At 44.8% G+C, this 22,579-nt stretch overlaps 1 protein-coding gene across 6 annotated transcripts in view; it reads right to left on the reverse strand.

Annotated features, from left to right (window-relative positions):
- The window catches only part of AMPD2 (adenosine monophosphate deaminase 2), a 334,786-nt gene that overhangs the window by 110,209 nt on the left and 201,998 nt on the right, over window positions 1-22,579 (reverse strand). For all 6 annotated transcript variants that reach the window (XM_073615888.1, XM_073615890.1, XM_073615891.1 and 3 more), the window contains one exon: window positions 6,211-6,374. In XM_073615888.1, coding sequence (XP_073471989.1) covers window positions 6,211-6,374 — 164 coding nt within the window. The remainder of the gene's footprint in view (window positions 1-6,210; window positions 6,375-22,579) is intronic.

The raw sequence follows: 22,579 nt of genomic DNA on the forward strand, positions 1-22,579 counted from the left end.
GTAGGCGCTTGACGTATTTCCAGTTACTGTACTGTGTACCCTGCACAATTGCACCTACAGTATAGCTACCTGAAGCCAGGTGCTTGTGTGGGCTCTTGACGTATTTCCAGTCACCGTATTGTGTACCCTGCACAGTTGCACCTACAGTATAGCTACCTGAAGACAAGTGCAGGTGTTCTCATACTAATAATACTACAGGCAGGCAGTTGATTCTGCTAGCTGCAGTATAATCGGTATATATATACATCCCAGTTTTGTGCAGCTACATCTCACTGCAGGCCAATAGTATGTCTGGAAGGCCAACAAGGAGAGGCAGACAGTCACAAGCCAATAAAAGAGGGCAAGCAGGCTCTGTGTCTAGAGGCAACAGTGCTGGTCATGGACACGGTGCATCCTCATCAGCACGTGGTCGTGGGACACGCTTGGCCTTTTTTTCTGCATCTGGCCATGTTGAACTGCAACATGCGGAAGACTTGGTTGAGTGGATGACCAAGCCGTCCTTATCCTCCTCATCCTCTCTCACCCAGGCTCAGGGTACTTTGTCTGGTAAAGCAGCTGCCAACGCGGCCTCTTCCCGTGGCTCAATGGCATCAGTGACTCCTTCCCTTGCCCCACCATGTCCTCTTGAGGAGTCCCCTGAACTGTTTGACCACAGTGTTGGGTACATGCTCCAGGAGGATGCCCAGCGTTTTGAGGGCTCCGATGATGGTACTCAGCTAGAGGAAAGCAGTAACGTGAGCCCGGACAGAGAGGGTTCCCAAGATGGACAGCAATCTGGCAGTCATGTTCCCCCCTGCTGCAGCATACTGCCAGGTTTGCTCCAGTGATGAGAAGGGAGGGGATTATGAGGTCACTGACTCCCCGTGGGTGCCTGATAGGAGAGAGGAGGAGGAGGCACATCTCCAACGAGGCAGGATGCCCTCCAGGGGCCAGCCTAAGGGCAGCACACTGACTGCATCACACCACAGGGCTCCGCATGTGCAGGGCGCTGCTGTCTCTGCGCGTTATTCCAAAAGTTCTTTGGTGTGGGCCTTTTTTGAGACAAGTGCATCAGAGCCCACCGCTGCTATTTGCAACATATGTCTCAAGCGTATCTCGTGTGGTCAAAACATCTCCTGCTTGGGCACCACATGCTTGACCAGACATATGTTGACCTGCCATGCAGTTTGTTGGCAAGCGTACCTAAAAGACCCACACCAAAGAACAAAGAGGACCTCTCCTTGCTCCTCATCAGCTGGGATCTCCAACCCCACTATACCTTCAGTCCTCTCTGAGACCTGCACTGAGAGGAATGAAGGTGTAGAATTAGGTGTGTCACAGCCAAGTATTTGCGGGAAATCTGCTATCGGTACGCCGATGTCAGATTGTACCAGGCAAATTTCCCTGCCCCAGCTGCTGCACCGCAGAAAGTTCGCTCGCAGCCATCCACATGCCCAGCAGTTGAATGCTAGCTTGGCAAAATTGCTAGCACTTCAACTGCTACCTTTTCAGTTGGTAGACTCTGCGCCCTTCCGTGAGTGTGTGGAATGTGCGGTTCCTCAGTGGCAGGTTCACAAACGCCACTTTTTCTCACGGAAGGCGATTCCGGCTCTCTACCAGCATGTGGAAGGCAATGTCTTGGCCTCGCTGGACAGGGCGGTCAGCGATAAGGAGCATATTACCGCTGACTCATGGTCCAGCAGGCATGGACAGGGACGTTACCTAAATTTCACGGCGCATTGGGTGACTCTGCTGGCAGCTGGGAAGGATGCAGGACAAGGTGCAGTAGTGCTGGAGGTTGTTCCACCACCACGCCTCCAAAATACCACTACTGGTGATTCTGACACACCTCTCTCCTCCACCCCTCCTTTTCTTCTTCCTCCATGGCCTCTTCCTGTGCTTTGTCCTTGGAACCAGCGGTGCTCCGTAGGCGTTCAAGGGGCTACGCAAGTACGCAGGCCAAAAGATGCCATGCGGTGCTTGAGCTGGTGTGCTTGGGGGACAGGAGCCACACTGGGGCAGAGATTCTGTCAGCTCTGCAGGGGCAGATTCAGAGGTGGTTGACACCACGCCAACTTAAGCCAGGAATGGTGGTTTGCGACAATGGCACCAACCTTCTCCGACAGGGACAACTGACCCATGTGCCCTGTTTGGCACACGTCTTTAACTTGGTGGTGCAGCGGTTCTTGGGCAGGTACCCGGGCTTACAGGATGTCCTGAGACAGGCCAGGAAAGTCTGTGCATTTCCGCCGGTCATATAATGCCAGTGCTCAGCTGGCAGACCTCCAAAAGGAATTTAACCTGCCCAAGAACCGCCTAATCTGTGACATGCTCACCAGGTGGAACTCAACGTTGGCCATGCTGCAGCGGCTGCACACACAGCAGAGGGCCATCAATGAGTATCTGTGCGACTATGGCACCAGGACAGGGTTAGGGGAGCTTGTTTTTTTTCCCAACGCCAGTGGGCCATGATCAGGGATGCATGCACTGTCCTGTCACCATTTGAGGAGGCCACGAGGATGGTGAGCAGTGACAGTGCATGCATCAGTGACACTGTCCCCCTTGTCCACCTGTTGGAGCACACGCTGCGTGGAATAATGGACAGGGCACTTGAGACAGAACAGAGGCAGGAAGAGGAGGACTTCCTTAGCTCTCAAGGCCCCCTTTATCCAGACAGTGTTCCTGCGTGCCCGTCCATCATACAGGAAGAGGACGAGGAGGAGGAGGATTGTGCCAGCATGAAGGTTTTTGGGGACTTTGGATATTGGGCTCCTTGAGGGTAGGGATCGTGAGTGTGCGATGTATGTGTAGAGCGATGCGTAAACTGACGGCGCTATATGGGTGCCCTAAATAAATAGGGATAATTGTAGACACGCATACTCACTCAGGTTGAACTGGATGGCCTGGTGTCTTTATTCAACCTTACTAACTATGAGGTGGAGCCTGGCACTCAGCATCTGCAGCAGTCTTTGAGGGATCATTTACAGTCCCAAGAAACCCATGGACTTGAACGTGGCTGGGAGTAGGTGGCTGCAGATCATGTCGTCCTTAGTGACCCAGAGGACTCCGGACCGAATGCCTCAGCAAACCTACGCTGCATGGCCTCCCTGATCCTGCAAAGCCTGCGGAAGGATCCTCGTATTCGTGGTATCAAGGAGAGGGATCAATACTGGCTGGCAACCCTCCTTGATCCACATTACAACCATAAGGTTTCAGACCTTATCTTGCTGTCACAGAGGGAGCAGAGGATGAAACATCTTCGGGAGGCCTTGCAGAAAGGTCTGTGCAACGCATTCCCAGAGACTGGGAGGTTACAAACTCATATTCCTGGACAACGTGTTGCTGAGGCTTCGGTCAGTCAAAGAAGGAGCGGTGGAGAAGGTGGCCATCTGACTGATGCGTTCAGACATTTTTTTAGTCCGCAGCCCCAAGGTATGATCAATTCCAGCAACCATCGCCAGCGTCTGTTTTACATGGTGCAGGAATACCTAGGGGCAAGATCTGACTTGGACACCTTTCCCACCGAAAATCCTCTGGGTTACTGGGTCTTGACGATGGATCACTGGCCAGAGCTTGCACAGTATGCAATTGAGCTACTGGCCTGTCCTGCATCCATCGTTCTTTCGGAACGCACATTCAGTGCTGCTGGAGGCTTTGTAACTGATCACAGGGTGCGCCTGTCCACCGACTTGGTCGATCGACTGACCTTCATAAAAATGAATCAGTCTTGGATCACCACCAGATACCAAGCACCTGATGCTGATGTAACTGAATACATTTTTTTTGAAATGTCAGATCCCTTCAAGACTGCCTATGCTGATGCTGAGTGACTATTCTGTTATGCTGAGTGACTATCCTCTTCCTCAATGATCATGCTGATAGCTTGTAAGAATATTTTTGTTCCTGGGCGCCGCCACCAGTGGCTAAGGCCCAATTTTTCAGCCCCTATTTAACAGGGGTGTGTAATTACAATTTTAGATGCAATTCTTTGCAGCAGGGCTCGTTCCTGCACTCCAACTAGAGTATCTGGGAGGGGTTGCAGTGTTGTGGCACCAGTGCTCAAGGCCCAATCTTTGAGCCCCTGTTTAACAGGGACATATAATTACAATTCTTGATCTAATATTTCACAGCAGGGCCCGTTCCAGTGCCCACCAAGAGTAACTGTGAGGACTTACAGTGTTGTGGCACCAGCAAAACCACCACCACCAAAGGCCCAATTTTTCTGCCCCTGTTCAACAGGTGCGCGTAATTACAATTCTTGATCTAATATTTTACAGCAGGGCCTGTTCCAGCGCCCACCAAGAGTAACTGTGAGGACTTACAGTGTTGTGGCACCAGCACCACCACCATCACCAAAGGCCCAAGCTTGATCTAATATTTCACAGCAGGGCTCTGTGAGGGCTTACAGTGTTGTGGCAACACCAACACCTAAGGCCACAATTTCAGAGTATATAGGGCAGGCCCCTACTTTCAAACATCCAACTTATAAACAACTCCTACTTGCAAACGGAAGGAGACAACAGGAAGTGAGATAAAATCTACCCCTAGGAAGGGAAATTCTCTCCTGTAAATATGGGAAAAACGTTTCTCCTTTCCACTGATGCTTTATCACCGATCCTTGTTTCACTAAAAACCCCACATTTTCTAAAAACATTTGTCATTGGGACAGAAAGTGAGGTGAGATCTTCTGAAGAGGAGCGCGGACAGCAAAACAAATGTCACAGGGGTGATAACCCTTCCCTATGTTTTCCAAAAAGCTTAAAAATAGATTTTTTGGCTGGAGATACACTTTAAAAATGTACCAGTTCAAAATTACAAACAGATTCTACTTAACAACAAACCTACAGTCCCTGTCTTGTTTGCACCGCCTGTATACTGCTGTTCAGAGTATAAAGGGCCTGGGGGCCCCACGCCTTTCCTTTTTCTAATTTGGGTGCGGGGTTCCCCTTAATATCCATACAAGACCCAAAGGGCCTGGTAATGGACTGGGGGGTGGGGTGTACCCATGCCGTTTGTCTCACTGATTTTCATCCATATTGTCGGGACCCGACATTACATTAAAGCCGCACGTAGTTTTAAATGACTTATATTCCTTTAAAAATGTCATTTTGTGCAGGGACTGTTCTAAGCACGGGAAATACGCGCCACTTTACAGTCATACTATAGACATCCCCCAGGTACTATATTAAAAGGAATATTTCACTTTTTTTTTTCACTTTAAGCATCATTAAAATCACTGCTCCCGAAAAAATGGCCGTTTTTAAAACTTTTTTTTTGCATTGTCCCTGGGGGCAGGACCCGGGTCCCCAAACCCCTTTTAGGACAATACCATGCAAATTACCCTTTAAAATTAGCACTTTTGATTTCGAACGTTTGAGTCCCATAGACTTCAATGGGGTTCTAACGTTCGTGCGAAATTTCGGTCCGTTTGCAGGTTCTGGTGAGAACCGAACCGGGGGGTGTTCGGCTCATCCCTAGCACTGACAGGCTGACCCCCCACCCCTTTAACCTCTGCAGCAATACTGGCAACACTCGTAACGTCTATTTCCTAAAGACAACATCTGGATATGACGCTGAGCACGTGCACTCAACTTCTTTGGTCGACCATGGCGAGGCCTGCTCTGAATGGAACCTGTCCTGTTAAACCGCTGTATGGTCTTGGCCACCGTGCTGCAGTTCAGTTTCAGGGTCTTGGCAATCTTCTTGCAGCCTGGGCCATTTATGTAGAGCAACAATTCTTTTTTTCAGATCCTCAGAGAGTTCTTTGCCATGAGGTGCAATGTTGAACTTCCAGTGACCAGTATGAGAGAGTGAGAGCGATAACAAATTTAACATACCTGCTCCCCATTCACACCTGAGACTTTGTAACACTAACGACTCACATGACACAGGGGAGGGAAAATGGCTAATTGGGTCCAAATTGGACATGGCTGTTTGTTGAGTTATTTTGAGGGGACAGCAAATTTACACTGTTATAAAAGCTATACACTCACTACTTTACATTGTAGCAAAGTGTCATTTCTTCAGTGTTGTCACATGAAAAGATAGAATAAAATATTTACACAAATGTGAGGGGTGTACTCACTTCTGTGAGAGGTATGTATATAGTTACTGTCAAGTTCCTGTCTTTGCCAATGGGTGCATCAGGAAGCAATATCTTGCTATTTACAAAGCATATACATTTTAAAAGATCATAGTTGTCAGCAATTACATTCCATATGAATTACTCACAAAAGTCGTGGGACTTGCACAAGCCATCGAACGTTGTTTGAGTGCACTTTATGACTGACAGCCCAGTAAGCTAAACTGTCCCATTCTTTGCGAGACCGACCATATATTGATAGGCGCAGTTCTGCATTCTGATATTTGCTCTCCTCCAAGTCAGACATCACTTCCTGTAAAAGAGCTAAAATATCTTAGAACATATCCTAAAAACCTACCCAAATTAAACAAGGTTTAAAATATGACAGGCCTCATCAATGAAAATCAAATAAAGCATTCCTATGAAAATTTTTCATTGAGGCACTTCTATTTAATAAAAAAAAATAAAAAAAGCTTTATGACTTTTTAACTGCTTGAGTACTAGCCTGAATTTGGTACTAGGCCATTATTCAGTGTTGTAATAATTTTACTGACAAATTTTGAGGCATGCAACCCAGTATCCAAATTAATTTTTACACTTTTTGAGACAGACAGAGCTTTTTTGGGGAGTATTTATTAACCATTGTTTTTTTTTATATTTTTTACTATATAAAGGAAAAAGACATTAAAAAAAAAGGCCCGTTAGCTTTATTTTTTTGTCATAAAACATCAACAAAATGCCAGGGTAGTATGAAAAACCCAAATGATCTTTTTGTACAGTAGACATCCCAAACATTTTTTGGCAAAATTTTTTGCAAATCAGCATACATGCGGGCAGTGAATTGGTTAAAACATGGAACTTGTAATAATACAAGAAATCATGAAATGTAAGGGGCCATACAGAGAGAAAACAGGAGGTGAAGGGGTTTATTTACAGATCACAGATCAAATACAGTAGAGGGATGGAGATGAAGGGGTTTCTGTGCAGGATAAGGGAGGTGAAGAAATTAATACACAGATCACATAGAGACAGACTGGTGAAGGGGTTTATTTACAGATCACAAACAGTAGGAGAATGGGGAGTTACTATGCAAGATAAAGAAGGTGGAGAAATGAATATACAGATCACAAGGCAACAGGCTAAGGATGAGATATACAGGAGAGGAAAAGGAGAGGAAAGGAGAGGAAAAGGAGAGGAAAAAGAAAGGGTCATAAAAATTATTATATGTAGTCATTTATGTGTATTGATATGATTGGAAGAATCATTCACTGGTGTCAAACCTCTGGCGGGTGTCACCTGGGCCACCACCTGCCCCCCCATAGCGATGCCACTGCCTGCCTGTGTGCAGACACCTTGCTCCAGGGGGGGCACTTGCCCCCCCATGCAGACACCCATGTATATGGATGAATACACATGCATAGGAAGACACTTAAGCCAGCCATAGATGGAGCCATTTCCTTTCCTGCAACCACAGCAGGAAAGAAAATTGCTTGACTCCCCCATCAACAAATTCAGTGATTCAGTGTTGTTGGGGGCTTCCCTCCTGTGGAGCCATTGAGTTCTTCTGGTGGGGGGCAGGGGGAGCCATACCTGCTGGGAGAACACCGTAATTACTGTTGCAGCTATATTCACCACTAGCAATATTCGCATGTAAAATCCGACAGGCTAAATGTACCCAAATAGATCGATCAACTTGGCTGCAACCAACCTGTTGCATTTTACATGCGATTATTGATAGCTGTGATTATAGCCAGTTTTAGGTGCATGTAAGATATACAAGCTGGATGAATGGAATGTTTATATCTTTGGCAAATCCATGAACAGAAGAACCTGTTGTTCTGAAAGGATTCATAGGGTTTCTGATCATTGATTATTATAGTATTATATACTTTTGGACGTGTTACTTTTTTCTTCTCCTCAATTTCCTATTTATATAGGAATACCATGGCTATCAATTCATAAGAGCCCTTGCACACTGGGGCGGTTTGCAGGCGCTATTGCGCTAATAATAGCGCCTGCAAACCGCCCCGAAAGTGCCGCTGCTGTCATCCCAGTGTGCAAGCCCCGAGGGCTTGCACACTGGAGCGATGCGCTGGCAGGACGGTAAAAAAAGTCCTGTCAGCAGCATCTTCGGAGCGGTGAAGGAGCGGTGTGTATACCGCTCCTTTACCGCTCCTGCCCATTGAAATCAATGGGACGGCGCGGCTATACCGCCGGCAATGCGCCTCTGCAGAGGTGCTTTGCGGTGGTATTTAACCCTTTCTCGGCCGCTAGCGGGGGGTAAAACCGCCCCGCTAGCGGCCGCATACCGACGGTAAAACGCCGCTAATAATAGCGGCGTTTTACCGCTGACGCCGCCCCCCGCCCCAGTGTGCAAGGGCTCTTACCCCACTATTGACTGGATGACCAGAAATCTTACCTTTTCTTTTGAACATTGTCAGTTACACTGTCTAAAGAAGGTCATCTCACCTGCTATTATCTGAGTGACATAGACTAATCTGGAAAGATTGCCCCCCAGTACCAAGACTTTAAGGACATTTGTAATAAGAAAAATGTGGATCAAATACCACAGCACCGTGCCTATGATTGCCCAATAGAGCCTGTACCAGGAGCCTCTATTCCCTTTGGCAGCCTCTACAAGCTTTCTGAGCCAGAACTAAAAGCATTAAGGGACTTTCTACAATAAAATCTTACGAAAGGGCTTATTCATCCTTCAACTTTCCTTGCTGGAGCCCCGCTATTCTTAGTTGAAAAAAAAGATGGGACCCTGCGCCTAAGCATTGATTTACAGAGAGTTAAATCAAATTACAGTTAAGAATCATTACCCACTTCTATTAATTGCAGAGCTATTTGAGAGACTGTGAACAGCTAAGACTTTTACCAAACTTGATCAGTGGGGTGCATATAATCTTGTTCATATTCAACCTGGAGATGAATGGAAGAATGCCTTTTGGACAAGATATGGGCATTATGAATCCTTAGCAGTGGCGGCTGGTGTTTTTTTTGGGGGGGGCAGCAAACAACCACCCCCCGAGCAGCCAGTGACACCTCTCCCCCCTGCTGTCTGCCGTTTGGTCCGGCACTTACCCTATCTAGGCAGGTGGCGGGCAGTGGCTCGTGTCCTCTCCTCCATCATGGTGGCTTCCAGTGTGCAGCTCCTCTCCTCCTCCTAGGCGTCCAATAGGATTGCCTGTCCTTTCAGTCAATGGGTGACGGGTCTCAAAACCGGGAGGAGGATCAGTGTTACAATATTGAAAATGTATTTGCAGTTGCAACACACCTGGGTGGGCTCCGTTCGCATTCTCTGCGCCCCGAGCCCACCCTATTTTGAAACCTATTAGAGCCTCTGGCTCTAATCAGGTGCTTCAAAAAAAAACACCCCCGCCATTGTAATTTATGAATCTAGCATCCTGCAAGGGGCCGGACGCATGGATGGGGGGGGGGGGCAGCGATGGACAGGGCAGGCAGCGCCTTAATGGATGGGCCACCCATGATCCTTAGTAATGCCCTCTGGACTCTGTAATGCACCAGCTACCTTCCAACACTTCATAAATGATGGTTTCAGAGACTTGTAAGATCAATTTGTTGTGGCTTACCTTGATGACATACTTATCTTTTCTACCAACTTACAGGAACATCGGGATCATGTCCATACAGTTTTAGAGCGATAACGACAAAATAAATTATACATTAAGTTGGAAAAATTTGATTTTGAACAGACCCAAATACAGTTTTTGGGTAGCATCATTTCTCCTGAAGGTCTGAGCATGGATTCCAGCAAGATCAAGGCTATCCTAGACTGGCCTAACCCCAAAACATAAAAGATCTGCAATGGTTCTACGAATTTGCAAACTTTTATCAGGGATTTATTAAACATTGTGGCCCCCATTTCTCATGTGACTAAAAAGGAGGCACGTTTTCAGTGGTCCACAGAGACAGAAATGGGCTTCTCACATTTGAAAACCTTATTCACCACTGCACCTGTACTAGTACCTAACCTAGAACTTAATTTTATAGTAGAGGTAGATGCCTCCAATACAGCCATTGAAGCAATTCTTTCTCAAAGAATTAATGAAAAGATGTTATTACAGCCATGTGCATATTATTCTTGCCAAATGACAACAGCAAAACAGAATTTTGATAATGGTAACAAGGAACCTTTAGCAATAAGCCTTTACCGAATTGAGACATCTTCTAGAGGGCACCACACATTCCTTAACTGTCCTTACTGACCATAAAAATCTTGAATTTATTAAATCCACAAAGAGGCTCAATGCAAGCAGGAAAGATGGACTCTTTTTTTCAAGATTTAATTTTGTTATTTCTTACAGACCAGGATGTAAAAATGGAAAAGCAGATGCTTTGTCAAGAATGTCAGGTGACTCTTCTACTAAAATGGAACCAGTAAGTACTATCTTACAAGAAAGACACTTTTTGGGAGTAATGTACCCTGCAGAGCTTTTTTCAAAGATTAAAGAAGCTTATGATAATGATCCACTCTTAAACAATCCACCAGGAAATTTGCACATGGACTTTCATGATGGCCACTGGACCCTTGAAAGAAGAATGTAGGTCTCCGAAATGGCACGACTTAGGGTTCTTCAGCTGGTGCATGATTCAAAATCTTCTGGTCACCAAGGAATTAAGAAAACGGTTGATCTCCTTGCCTGTACTGTTTGGTGGCCTTCCAATCAGAAAGATGTAAAGGATTGTGTTCTCTCATGTGAAACCCATGCACGCTCCCTCCCTGTAGGTCTGTTACAACCCATCCCTGTGCCATTGCGACCATGGGGATCCATTTCCATGGATTTTATTGTTGACCTACCACCTTCCAAGGGATTTACACCTGTCATGATAGTCGTAAATCTTTTTGTGCCCATCACTAGCATTCCTACAGCTGAAGACACTGCAGAAATACTAATATGAGAAATTTACAGACTGCATGATCTTCCAGATGAAATAATATCAGATCGAGGAGTCCAGTTCACATCATGACTATGGAAGACTTTCTGTTCTACTCTGGGAATTGAAGTCAAAGTGGATGCAAACCTGATTCATGAAATTTGAGCTGGGCACATGTATCTGTAGTGTTTTCCTATCTCTCGCCAAAGCACTGAGTCCCGTTGCTTTCTCCTGCTTCATAGCTCTTATCAGCCTTATAACTTCTGACAAGTTCTCCGACATAGAAGATAAAAGCAGCCTGAAATTTTTGTCCTGGGAGGTCGCTATAAATTAGCACAGAGCTTGACTTGTCAGAGCAGAGCTCTGCACAATACTTCCTTCCTTTGCCAATGTGGAGTGGGGGGTGTGCCTCTCCTCCAATCAGCTGTCTTGGCTGTATGCCAATAATCCACTCCCAGTGCTGAACAGGAAGAGAAAAATCTCTAACATGATGTGCACTTTCTAAAAGATATCTACAGCTGAAGATAGCAGATATACATGTAAAACTTATGTAGGGAGATTTGTTTCATCCCTGTGTATCATCTGGGGCTGTTCACTTCACTGGGTATAGGAGAGGGTTTACATCCTCTTTAACCTATCTACTGCATTTCATCCACAATCAAATGGTCAGACTGAAAGAACGAATCAAACTTCAGAGCAATATCTCCGCATTTTCATCTGCCATCTCCAGGAAGACTGAGCCGAATATCTACTGTTAGCAGAAATTGCACATAGTGTAACAACTCCTGCTATAGTTCCACCTCTCAAAGCCCATTTTTTGCCAATTATGGATATAATCCATCTTTTATTCCTGGACTTCCAGCAGATTCATCATTACCAACTGTAAATACAAGATTGCTTTGCAAGACAAACAGGAATTATGAAGAAGACTTTACATGAAGTTCAAAAATCCTACAAGGAAATTAAAAATAGACACAGAGGAACCAATCCTTCCTATTCATTAGGTGATAAGGTCTGGCTAGCCACTAAACATTTACAGTCTAAACTTCCTTCTCAGAAACTTGGTCATAAGTTCATTGGTCATTTCAAAACAACTGCACAAAATAACCCTGTGGTCTACAAACTTAAGGTACCTCTTTCAATGAAAATCCAGCCTGTTTTTCATATGGCCCTTTTAAAGCGCTTGAGAAGGACTCTCTTTTCTGAACGTATACATACTCCACCAGACCCAGTTCAAGTGCAAAGGGAGGAAGAATTTATGGTGGATAAAGTTCTTGACACACATATGCATCATGTTAAACTACAATACCTGTTGAGATGGAAAGGTTATGGGCCAGAAGAAAATTCTTGGGAGCCTGAGGAGAATGTTCATGGCCTTAGATTAACAAGATAATTCCACGAGAGGTTTCCTCACCTACCTGGCTCCAACAACGTCCAGGGGACATCTTGGGAGGAGGGGAGTACTTTCAGGGCCTGGACTTGAACCTGGGAACTGTGCTGTGTCTGGCAATGACTCTTCTCGCTGAGCTGCCTGTGATGCTGGACAGCACCCTGCCTGATATATTGGACAACCCTGCCTTGAGCCTTGACTTCTGCTGAACCTTGAACACTTTGCTCCTCCCATGTACTTCCTGATTTAAGCCATGTCTCTGCAAATCCTGTCTTCCAGATTATTGTGTTCCACACATTATCCCACCCGCTGCCTCAAGCTACCTCTATTGCTACTTGGAATCGACCTTGGCTTGTGACACCCGACTATGAAACGCTTTTCCTGCACCGACTTTGGCTTGTGACCCCCAACTACGAAACTCTTCTCCGGAACCGACCTTGGCTTGTGACTTCGATACTGATCATCTGTCTAGTGGTTTGGACAATTCTGCATCCTAAGAACTGAAAACTGTGCTTAGCCTGACGTTTTCGGCCATTGGTCTCCAGTCACCACAGGATGATCCAGGGATTGGATTTGCTTGATCCACATTGTAAGGATGTTGAATTGAAGAGGTCTGGAGGGAAACTGGGTAAAGGTAACTGCCTTGAAGGAGGCTTCCATTAGGGCCCAAACCCTCTTAAGTGTGCCTTTTGGATCTGAGGGTCCATCTGTGGGACCTTAGGGGGGCAACTTTCTCCTGAGGAACGAAAACTTGGGCTGTGTCCAAGATTTTATATATTTTTTGCAAATTTATTTTTATTATTTATACATAGCAAAAAAAAAGTAACAAAATTAGTCGCCATGCAGGGGGTAACATAACAGTAGAATAATACAAACGAAAACCTTCAAAAACACCCCCCCAGTCCAGGCTATCCACCCTGTGGGTCACTCCCTCTTCCCAGATGTAAGTCCCCCTCAAGGGATAGGAGTAACAAAGTCAAATCAAAAATAAAAACAACTGCAGTCCCTGAAGCATTAAGGCATAAAATCACATATTTTTTACATGTTAAGCAGCAGCCAGGCCTAAAACAGACCCCAAGGTTGTAAAAAGGGTGTACCCATTTCTTCTTCTATCTAACCAGGCTCTGCTTGATTATCAATACCATGATGAATTTAGGCAACAGTAACAGAACTATCTAACCAGGTCTGCCAGACTTTTAACAAAAATGTTGGGCAACCCCTGCTAGGTATGTAGCTTTATAGAACAGAATCACTTTATTCACCAACCCTTTCCAGTAAGACAAGGGGGGAGTCAAGGGTTTCTTCCAATAGAGGATCAGTGCTTTGTGAGCATAAAACAGTAGACCAAGTAGGCAGAATGCCACTGTCATAGGCACGGGCAAAGAGGTGTTCTCTGTGATGAAGCACACAATTGCAGACCTATACTCTTGAACCATTGGACAATGCCAGAAGATGTGACCAAATTTGGCCGGGAAATATGAGCAGCGCCAACCCTCCGCTGAGGCCCCCAGGTAAGTTCTAGATAGCTTTGCTGGAGTATAATATATCCTATGTAGGAATTTAAAGTGAATTAACCCATCACTTGCTGTTACTAAGTGAGTGAAAGGGAAGCTACACATTTCATCCCAGTCTTCCCCTCCCAAGTCTGGAACCTCCTCCACCTATTGTCCTCTACATTTGGTTACTGAGGGGGAAGGGACAGGGAAAAGTTCTTTATACAATTCTGATAACGGCTTTTTCATATATTCTTTGAGCAGGACATTCTCTAAAGTTGAGGACTTAATCTCCACTCTAGCGGAGCCAAATTTGGAGATAAACGTGTGTCATAATTGGAGATAGAAAAAGAGATAAGGGTTTGGCAGGTTAAACCTCTATTTTAGTTCTGCATATGGACATAGTTCGCCCCCTCTGGTGACATCTGCTTTAGTCTTTATCCCTTTTGACACCCATATGATAGGATCTGGTATACAGAGGAAATGGGGTAAATGGGAATTCATCCACAGGGGTGAGGCCGGTGATAGGGAACCAAGCCAAGACACCAGTAGCTGTGTCCAAGATTAGCCCCGAATATTCCACAGGGTGAGGGCTGGAGGGCAAACTTTGGAAAGTTTACAGTCAGGTCCATAAATATTGGGACATCGACACAATTCTAATCTTCTTGGCTCTATACACCACCACAATGGATTTTAAATGAAATGAACAAGATGTGTTTTAACTGCAGACTTTCAGCTTTAATTTGAGGGTATTTACATCTAAATCAGGTGAATGGTGTAGGAATTAGTTTGTATATGTGCCTCCCACTTTTTAAGGGACCAAAAGTAATGGGACAGATTAACAATCATCCATCAAACTTTCACTTTTTAATACTTGGTTGCAAATCCTTTGCAGTCAATTACAGCCTGAAGTCTGGAACACATAGACATCACCAGACGCTGGGTTTCATCCCTGGTGATGCTCTACCAGGCCTCTACTGCAACTGTCTTCAGTTCCTGCTTGTTCTTGGGGCATTTTCCCTTAATTTTTGTCTTCAGCAAGTGAAATGCATGCACAATCGGATTCAGGCCAGGTGATTGACTTGGCCATTGCATAACATTCCACTTCTTTCCCTTAAAAAACTCTTTCGAAGTATGCTTCGGGTCATTGTCCATCTGCACTGTGAAGCGCCACCCAATGAGTTCTGAAGTATTTTGCTGAATATGAGCAGATAATTTTTCCCGAAACACTTCAGAATTCATCCTGCTGCTTTTGTCAGCAGTCACATTATCAATAAATACAAGAGAACCAGTTCCATTGGCAGCCATACATGCCCACGCCATGACACTACCACCACCATGCTTTACTGATGAGGTGGTATGCTTTGGATCATGAGCAGTTCCTTTCCTTCTCCATACTCTTCTCTTCCCATCACTCTGGTACAAGTTGATCCTGGTCTTATCTGTCCATAGGATGTTGTTCCAGAACTGTGAAGGCTTTTTTAGATGTTTGGCAAACTCTAATCTGGCCTTCCTGTTTTTGAGGCTCACCAATCGTTTACATCTTGTGGTGAACCCTCTGTATTCACTCTGGTGAAGTCTTCTCTTGATTGTTGACTTTGACACACATACACCTACCTCCTGGAATGTGTTCTTGATCTGGCCAACTTTTGTGAAGGGTGAATTCTTCACCAGGGAAATAATTCTTCGGTCATCCACCACAGTTTTTTTCCGTGGTCTTCCGGGTCTTTTGGTGTTGTTGAGCTCACCGGTACGTTCTTTCTTTTTAAGGATGTTCCAGACAGTTGATTTGACCACACCTAATGTTTTTGCTATCTCTCTGATGGGTTTGTTTTGTTTTTTCAGCCTAATGATGGCTTGCTTCACTGATAGTGACAGCTCTTTGGATCTCATATTGAGAGTTGACAGCAACAAATTCCAATGCAAAGAGCACACTTGAAATGAACTCTGGACCTTTTATCTGCTCCTTGTAAATGGGATAATGAGGGAATAACACACACCTGGCATGGAACAGCTGAGCAGCCAATTTTCCCATTACTTTTGGTCCCTTAAAAAGTGGGAGGCACATATACAAACTGTTGTAATTCCTACACTGTTCACCTGATTTGGATGTAAATACCCTGAAATTAAAGCTGAAAGTCTGCAGTTGAAGCACATCTTGTTCGTTTCATTTCAAATCCATTGTGGTGGTGTATAGAGCCAAAAAGATTAGAATTAGAATATTTATGGACCTGACTGTATTATCCAGCTGAAGGTTTGAAGGAACTGAATCATCCTGTGAACACTGGCAGTCAAAGTTGTGGCTGAAAAGTCCTTCAGCAGGAGATCACCCATCTACCCTGTGACATGAATGTCCTGGGTCGGGCTCCAGTCCGGCTGTTGTGGCTGAAAAGTCCTTCAGCAGGAGATCACCCATCTACCCTGTGACATGAATGCCCTGGGTCCGGAGAAGATCCAGAAGTAGGCAAAGCACATTTCTAAACATTCACGGTGCCAAGGAGAGCCTGAATGATAGATAATGTTACAAATTGGAAGTGTTGGTCTCCCACAGCAAAACACAGAAAGCGTTGATGTGAGAGAAAAAAATGGGGACTGAAACATGTAGATCTACTGATGTTAGAATTTCTTCTTGATTGAGAGACAAATGACAGATCTTGTTGATGGCATTTGGAATTTAGGCACACAACAAGGTCTGTTTAGAGAGTTTAAGTCCAGTATTGGGTGGATGCCCTCAATTGGTTTTGAGACTGAATAGGTTTGACTATAAACCTTGAAACTGTTCTTCTCAAGGTACTGATGCAACAAATCCTGGTACCTAAAACTGGGGAAGGTAGCCATTAAGTCAGCTTGCTTTTAGTCTTACAAGAAAATTCAGCAGATATAGCATTTAGCTACAAAATTTTAATATTCACAGAGAAAAGGGACATTCTAGAGACTTGGCGAATTACATTCTCTAAAACACGCGCCAAACACAAGACCCGCGGGTCAAATCTGGCCTGCCAGGCAATTTCATGTGGCCCTTGCACCTAGGTCTTTTTTCGCCTCCAGCTCTCTCCCTCCATTCCCCACTCAGTTCTGTCACTTGTAAACACAAACGCCTTCTGTGTTTACAAGGACAGCTGTCCTCTTGGCTATCACAGGTTCACAGATATCTGTGTGCCCTGCACTCACAGCAGAGGCAAGGAAAATGCAGATGCAGGATGGGACCTCACGTGGTAGGCTGCACTGTGATCCCCGTCTGTGCCTGAGTGCACAGACACTGATCAATGACCTCCCTGCAAGTGAGAGAGGCAGAGCTGCCTACACTGCAGGGAGGTACTAGAGCCAGGCTGGGTAGGTGAAATGCGAGGAAGCTTTTTGGGGGGGGAAGGGGGGAGAGATGAGGGCCGTGGAGGGAAATGTGTGAAGAGGTGTACCCAGCATTCGTTGTGGTTTGGCAGGGGAGGCGTGATTGAGTTTCTGCACGTATTCTCTGAGTAAAAAATCCCTGGATGAATTTATAAAGTCTTACAGATATTTATAAAGTCTTACAGATACAACCGGATACAGATACAGATACAACCGGCCCTTTGAGGGTAGTCATAATGCTGTTCTAAATAATGCTGATGCGGCCCACAGTGAAATTGAGTTTGACACCCCTGCTCTAGAACGTAAACACAAAACAATAAGGCTGAGGGCATCAGTTGTAATTGTTCTATGAGAGCAGGCTCATCAAAGCCAGGTTTCTGGTTTCTATTCATTTGTCTTGTTTGTTCACATTAGGATTGCGGGCAGGTGGAGAAATATGGACAGCAGTTGTGCTTTTGGCTACTTGGTGGTTGCTTGTGGTGCAGGTGCTTTGTTTTCTTCTTTGGGAGGTTTGCTGTCAGCTTTTAGAACCTTTTCCTTTTATGTCACTTTTTAAATAGCATGTTTTTCCCTCCCTTCAGTCTGTTAATTAGGGGGAATGGTTAATTGTTCACAGGCGTTATATAACTTTTTTGACTCACGATGAACTTGCTCACATTGTAATTGTGAAAAAAGTGGGATTAAAGTGGACAGTTTTCCTAAAATAGTAATATTGTAAATGCGATAATGAATGCTAGCAAGGTTGAAGGTTTTGCTCGGTGCACAGTATGTATACAATAATGCAGCCAAAGCTTCAGGATGAATACTACTCTGACAGGTGTGAGCAGGTTACCTTTCTGGAAGCTCACATTAACAAATCTGGAGAAGCAGGTGTGGAACAGACAACCATGATAGGGTCTTCTGCTCACTGAGCAGATGTTAATGGGATTGATGTTGAGGGTAAAGGGATAAGTCAGAGTAATCAGGTAGAAATCAGTAATCAGGTAGAAAGATGGGTTAGGCTACTTTCACACTGAGGCGCTTTACAGGTGTTACAGCACTAAAAATAGCGCCTGTATAGTGCCTGTAAAGAGTCTCTCCTGTGTCTCCAGTGTGAAAGCCCGAGTGCTTTCACACTGGAGCGGTGCGCTTGCAGGACAGTAAAAAAAAGTCCTGCAAGGCGCATCTTTACAGTTCTATAGGAGGGTATATACACCGCTCCTAAAGCACCCCTGCACATTATAAATAATGGGGCAGCGCCGCTTTGCCGGTGGTTTTAACCCTTTTTTGGCCGCTAGTGGGGGTTAAAACCACCCCGATAGCGGCCGAATAGTGCCGCTAAAACGAAGGAAAGAGGCGCTAAAAATAGCGCCGCTTTACCGCTGGCACCTGCCCGCTCCAGTGTGAAAGTAGTCTTACTGTAGTTGGAGAGAGTGGTAGGGGCTCACAGAAAAGGAAAACTAGTCCTATGTTTAACCGCTTCAGCCCCGGAAGATTTTACCCCCTTCCTGGACCAGAGCACTTTTTGTGATTCGGCACTGCGTCGTTTTAACTGACAATTGCGACGTTGCACCCAAACAAAACTGATGTCCTTTTTTTCCCACAAATAGAGCTTTCTTTTGGTGGCATTTGATCACCTCTGCGGTTTTTATTTTTATTGCTATAAACAAAAAAAGAGTGACAATTTTGAAAAAAAAACGCAATATTTTTGACTTTTTGCTATAATAAATATCCCCCAAAAATATATAAAAAAACAATTGTTTTCCTCAGTTTAGACCGATATGTATTCTTCTACATATTTTTGGTAAAAAAATACATCGCAATAAGCGTATATTGATTACATTATTGAAAGTTATAGCGTCTACAAAATAGCGGATAGTTTTATGGCATTTTTATTATAATTTTCTTTTCAATTAGTAATGGCGGCGATCTGCGATTTTTATTGGGACTGCGACATTATGGTGGACACTTAGCACACTTTTGACACTATTTTGGGACCATTGTCATTTATACAGCCATCAGTGCTATAAAAATGCTATGATTACTGTGTAAATGACACTGGCAGGGAAGGGGTTAACCACTAGGGGGCGATGAAGCAGTTAAGTGTGGGGTTAAGTGTGTCCTAGGGAGTGATTCTAACTGTGGGGTGGATGGGCTACTAGTCACATGACAGAGATTACTGCTCCCGATGACAGGGAGCAGTGATCTCTGTCATATCACAAGGCAGAACAGGGAAATGCCTTATTTACATAGGCACTTCCCCGTTCTGAAGCTCCGTGACATGATCGCCTGGAGACCGGGGGAAATCGAGTCCGCCGGTCCCGTGGGCATGGTCACGCTGTACGCGGCCCCACCTCTCAAAGGGGACATACAGATATGCCCATTTGCCCACTGCTGCCATTGTGCCGACGTGCAGCGGTCGGCAAGTGGTTAAGCACCTAAACAAATTTGCCAAGTTGGAAGAAGGTAAACTAAGACCCCTTTTACACTGTTGCGCTTTTAAGGCGCTTTCACGCTAAAAAAAGCACCTGAAAAGCTCACGAAAACCTATTTCCATTGACATCAATTAATGCTTTCACACTGGGGCAGTGCGCTGGCAGGGCAGTGAAAAAACGCCCCTCTCCATTGAAATGAATGGAAAGCGCTCCAAAAGCGCTTCAAAAGCTCTTCAAAAGCGCCTGAAAAGCTCTTCAAAAGCGCTCAGTGTTTTACTGGCAGTTTAGAAGAGCCTCAGTGTGAAAGGGGTCCTAGGATACTGTCACACTGAGGCGCTTTACAGGTGCTAAAAATAGCGCCTGCATAGCGCCTGTAAAGAGCCTCTCCTGTCTCTCCAGTGTGAAAGCCCGAGTGCTTTCACACTGGAGCGGTGCACTTGCAAGACGGTAAAAAAAGTCCTGCAAGCCGCATCTTTGCAGCGCTCCTGCCCATTGAAAATAATGGGGCAGTGCCGGCAAACCGCCGCTGCAGCGGTACTTTGCGGGCAGTTTTAACCATTTTTCGGCCGCTAGCGGGGGTTAAAACCACCCCGCTAGCGGCAGAATAGTGCCGCTAAAACGACGGTAAAGAGGCGCTAAAAATAGCATTGCTTTACCGCCGACGCCCTCCTGCCCCAGTGAGAAAGTAGTCGAATGCCCCGTACACATGATCGGACATTCCGACAACAAAATGGATTTTTGCGACAGATGTTGGCTCAAACTTGTCTTGCATACACAAGGTCACACAAATCTTGTCGGAAATTCCGAACGTCAAGAACGTGGTGACGTACAACACGTACGACGAGCTGAGAAAAATGAAGTCCAATAGTCAGTGCAGCTCTTCTGCTTGATTCCGAGCATGCGTGGAACTTTGTGCATCGGAATTGTGTACACACGATAGGAATTTACGTCAACAGATTTTGTTGTCGGAAAATTTGAGATCATGATCTCAAATTTTGTGTGACGGAAATTCCGATGGAAAATGTCCGATGGAGCCTACACACGGTTGGAATTTCCGACAACAACCTCCCATCGAACATTTTCCGTTGGAAAATCCGACTGCGTGTACAGGGCAGTAGAGTTAGCAGACTTAGATGTCACTGCCACACCTAACAGCCAGGAGAGCAGTTCATCTTGTCCACACAGGGCATACATAGCGTACACCCCTGCAAGGCCGTGTTTACCTGTACAGGGATGCACAGGTGTTCCATGCATCCCTGTGCAAGCAGTCACATTAATGTCATTTGGGATGTAGCAACTGCACGAACAGAGCTGTTGGTCCCAATTTGACATCTATGTAGGTCCAGGTTCGTTCATGTCCCTGAGCTCACACTATCTGCGTTCGGGGTCGTGCATCCACACCCACATGGATGTCAGATGGGGAGCAGCGGCTATGCCTGTGCAGCAGTTGCATCCCAATCAACATAAATGGGACTGCCTGCATGGGGATGTACGGAACATCTGTGCATCCCTGTGCAGGTAAACATGGCCCTCCAAGGGCATACACTTTAGTGAATGATGCTTTAGTAGCAATTTAGCAAGAATTTTGGAAGTTATGTTGTGTTTATGTGCACTACAAATGATTTTAGTGTATTTTTAGTGAAAATAGTGATTTGATGAACATTTGCGCAATTAGTGCTGGGCCCAAAACATCTGTAGCACTTTTTTATTCTATAGGCCATGTGCTTTCAGAAAATGTATGGTTTGGGGGGGTCTTTTCAAATTTTGAAAGCTGTAAGTGAAAATGGTAACCTCTGGATTTTTAGAGTAAAATGTTTTTATTTACAGTTTTGCTTACCTTCAGTTTTCACCATTTCACAAAAAAGTGCAATTTAACATTTACTAATATTTGTTATTTATCAACTCAATACAGTTTTAGCTTTTATATTTAGTAGGAATTTAATAATGATTTTAGTGTTATTTTAGCGAAAATATTGGTTAAAAAAAAATACTTGCGCAAATATTGTGGAGCCTTAAAAATCAGTAAAACCTTCCTTTTAATCTACTTACTGGTCATAGAGGCTTCTGGTGAGAGACGCTTGGACATCCTTCCAGTGGATCTTTGAATCCAAACAAGCGCTTTGTGACCCCTGAGTAAGGGTGGTCGTTGGCTTTCTGGTAAGCCTTTTATCTTAACTATGGTGATACACTGCCAAACATCTGACCAACGCTGTCCACTTCTTGTGGGTTCTCCTCCACTGAATACTAGTGGAATCTCTTTCACTGAACATTATTCTACAAGAACTTTTCCTTTTCTTTTTTATCAGATTTTTATATTTGTATATCAGTCACGTATGGATTTTTTTTGTTCACTTTGTTATTCCATATTGCACAATTTGTTTATTGCACATTTGAACATTATAGTATGTAATATGCTATATAGTCTATTAATTTCACTATTATTCAATGTTGCATATTAGTTATATTATTATTAGTGATATTGCATATTGATCATTGCACATTGCACTTTATTTATCACATGCTGGTAGGCATTCTGTCATTTATGTTTTCAGTTTAATTTAGCGGTGCACTTTATATTTTGTATTACCTTGTCCCCATGTTGATGGGGACAAGGGCCTTGTCCCGACAACCCTGGCCATTGGTTTTCGGGGTCTGAGGGCGGGGGGCTTATCAGAATCTGAAAGACATTTACCAAGGGGGCTCCCAGATCCCCCCCATATGAATGGGTATCTGGTACATTGTACAAACAATCACCGAAAATGGTGGCCTGGCAGTACCTGAAGACGCCGCATTGGTGAACTGTACGTTGAAGCGTAAGGACCGCAGTTTCCGGGTTTTACACAACGTCATATCTGGTCTGAGATCGAGGCTTGGAACGAACGCCGATCAGTGTGAATAATGTGATGCAGCAGGCAATTTCAAGCACAAGTGGTGAAGAGTTGGGGACAATTGTTTAGAAAAAGAAGAACTG

Source organism: Aquarana catesbeiana, linkage group LG02 (genome assembly GCF_042186555.1).
Source record: "Aquarana catesbeiana isolate 2022-GZ linkage group LG02, ASM4218655v1, whole genome shotgun sequence".
NCBI lineage: Eukaryota > Metazoa > Chordata > Amphibia > Anura > Ranidae > Aquarana > Aquarana catesbeiana.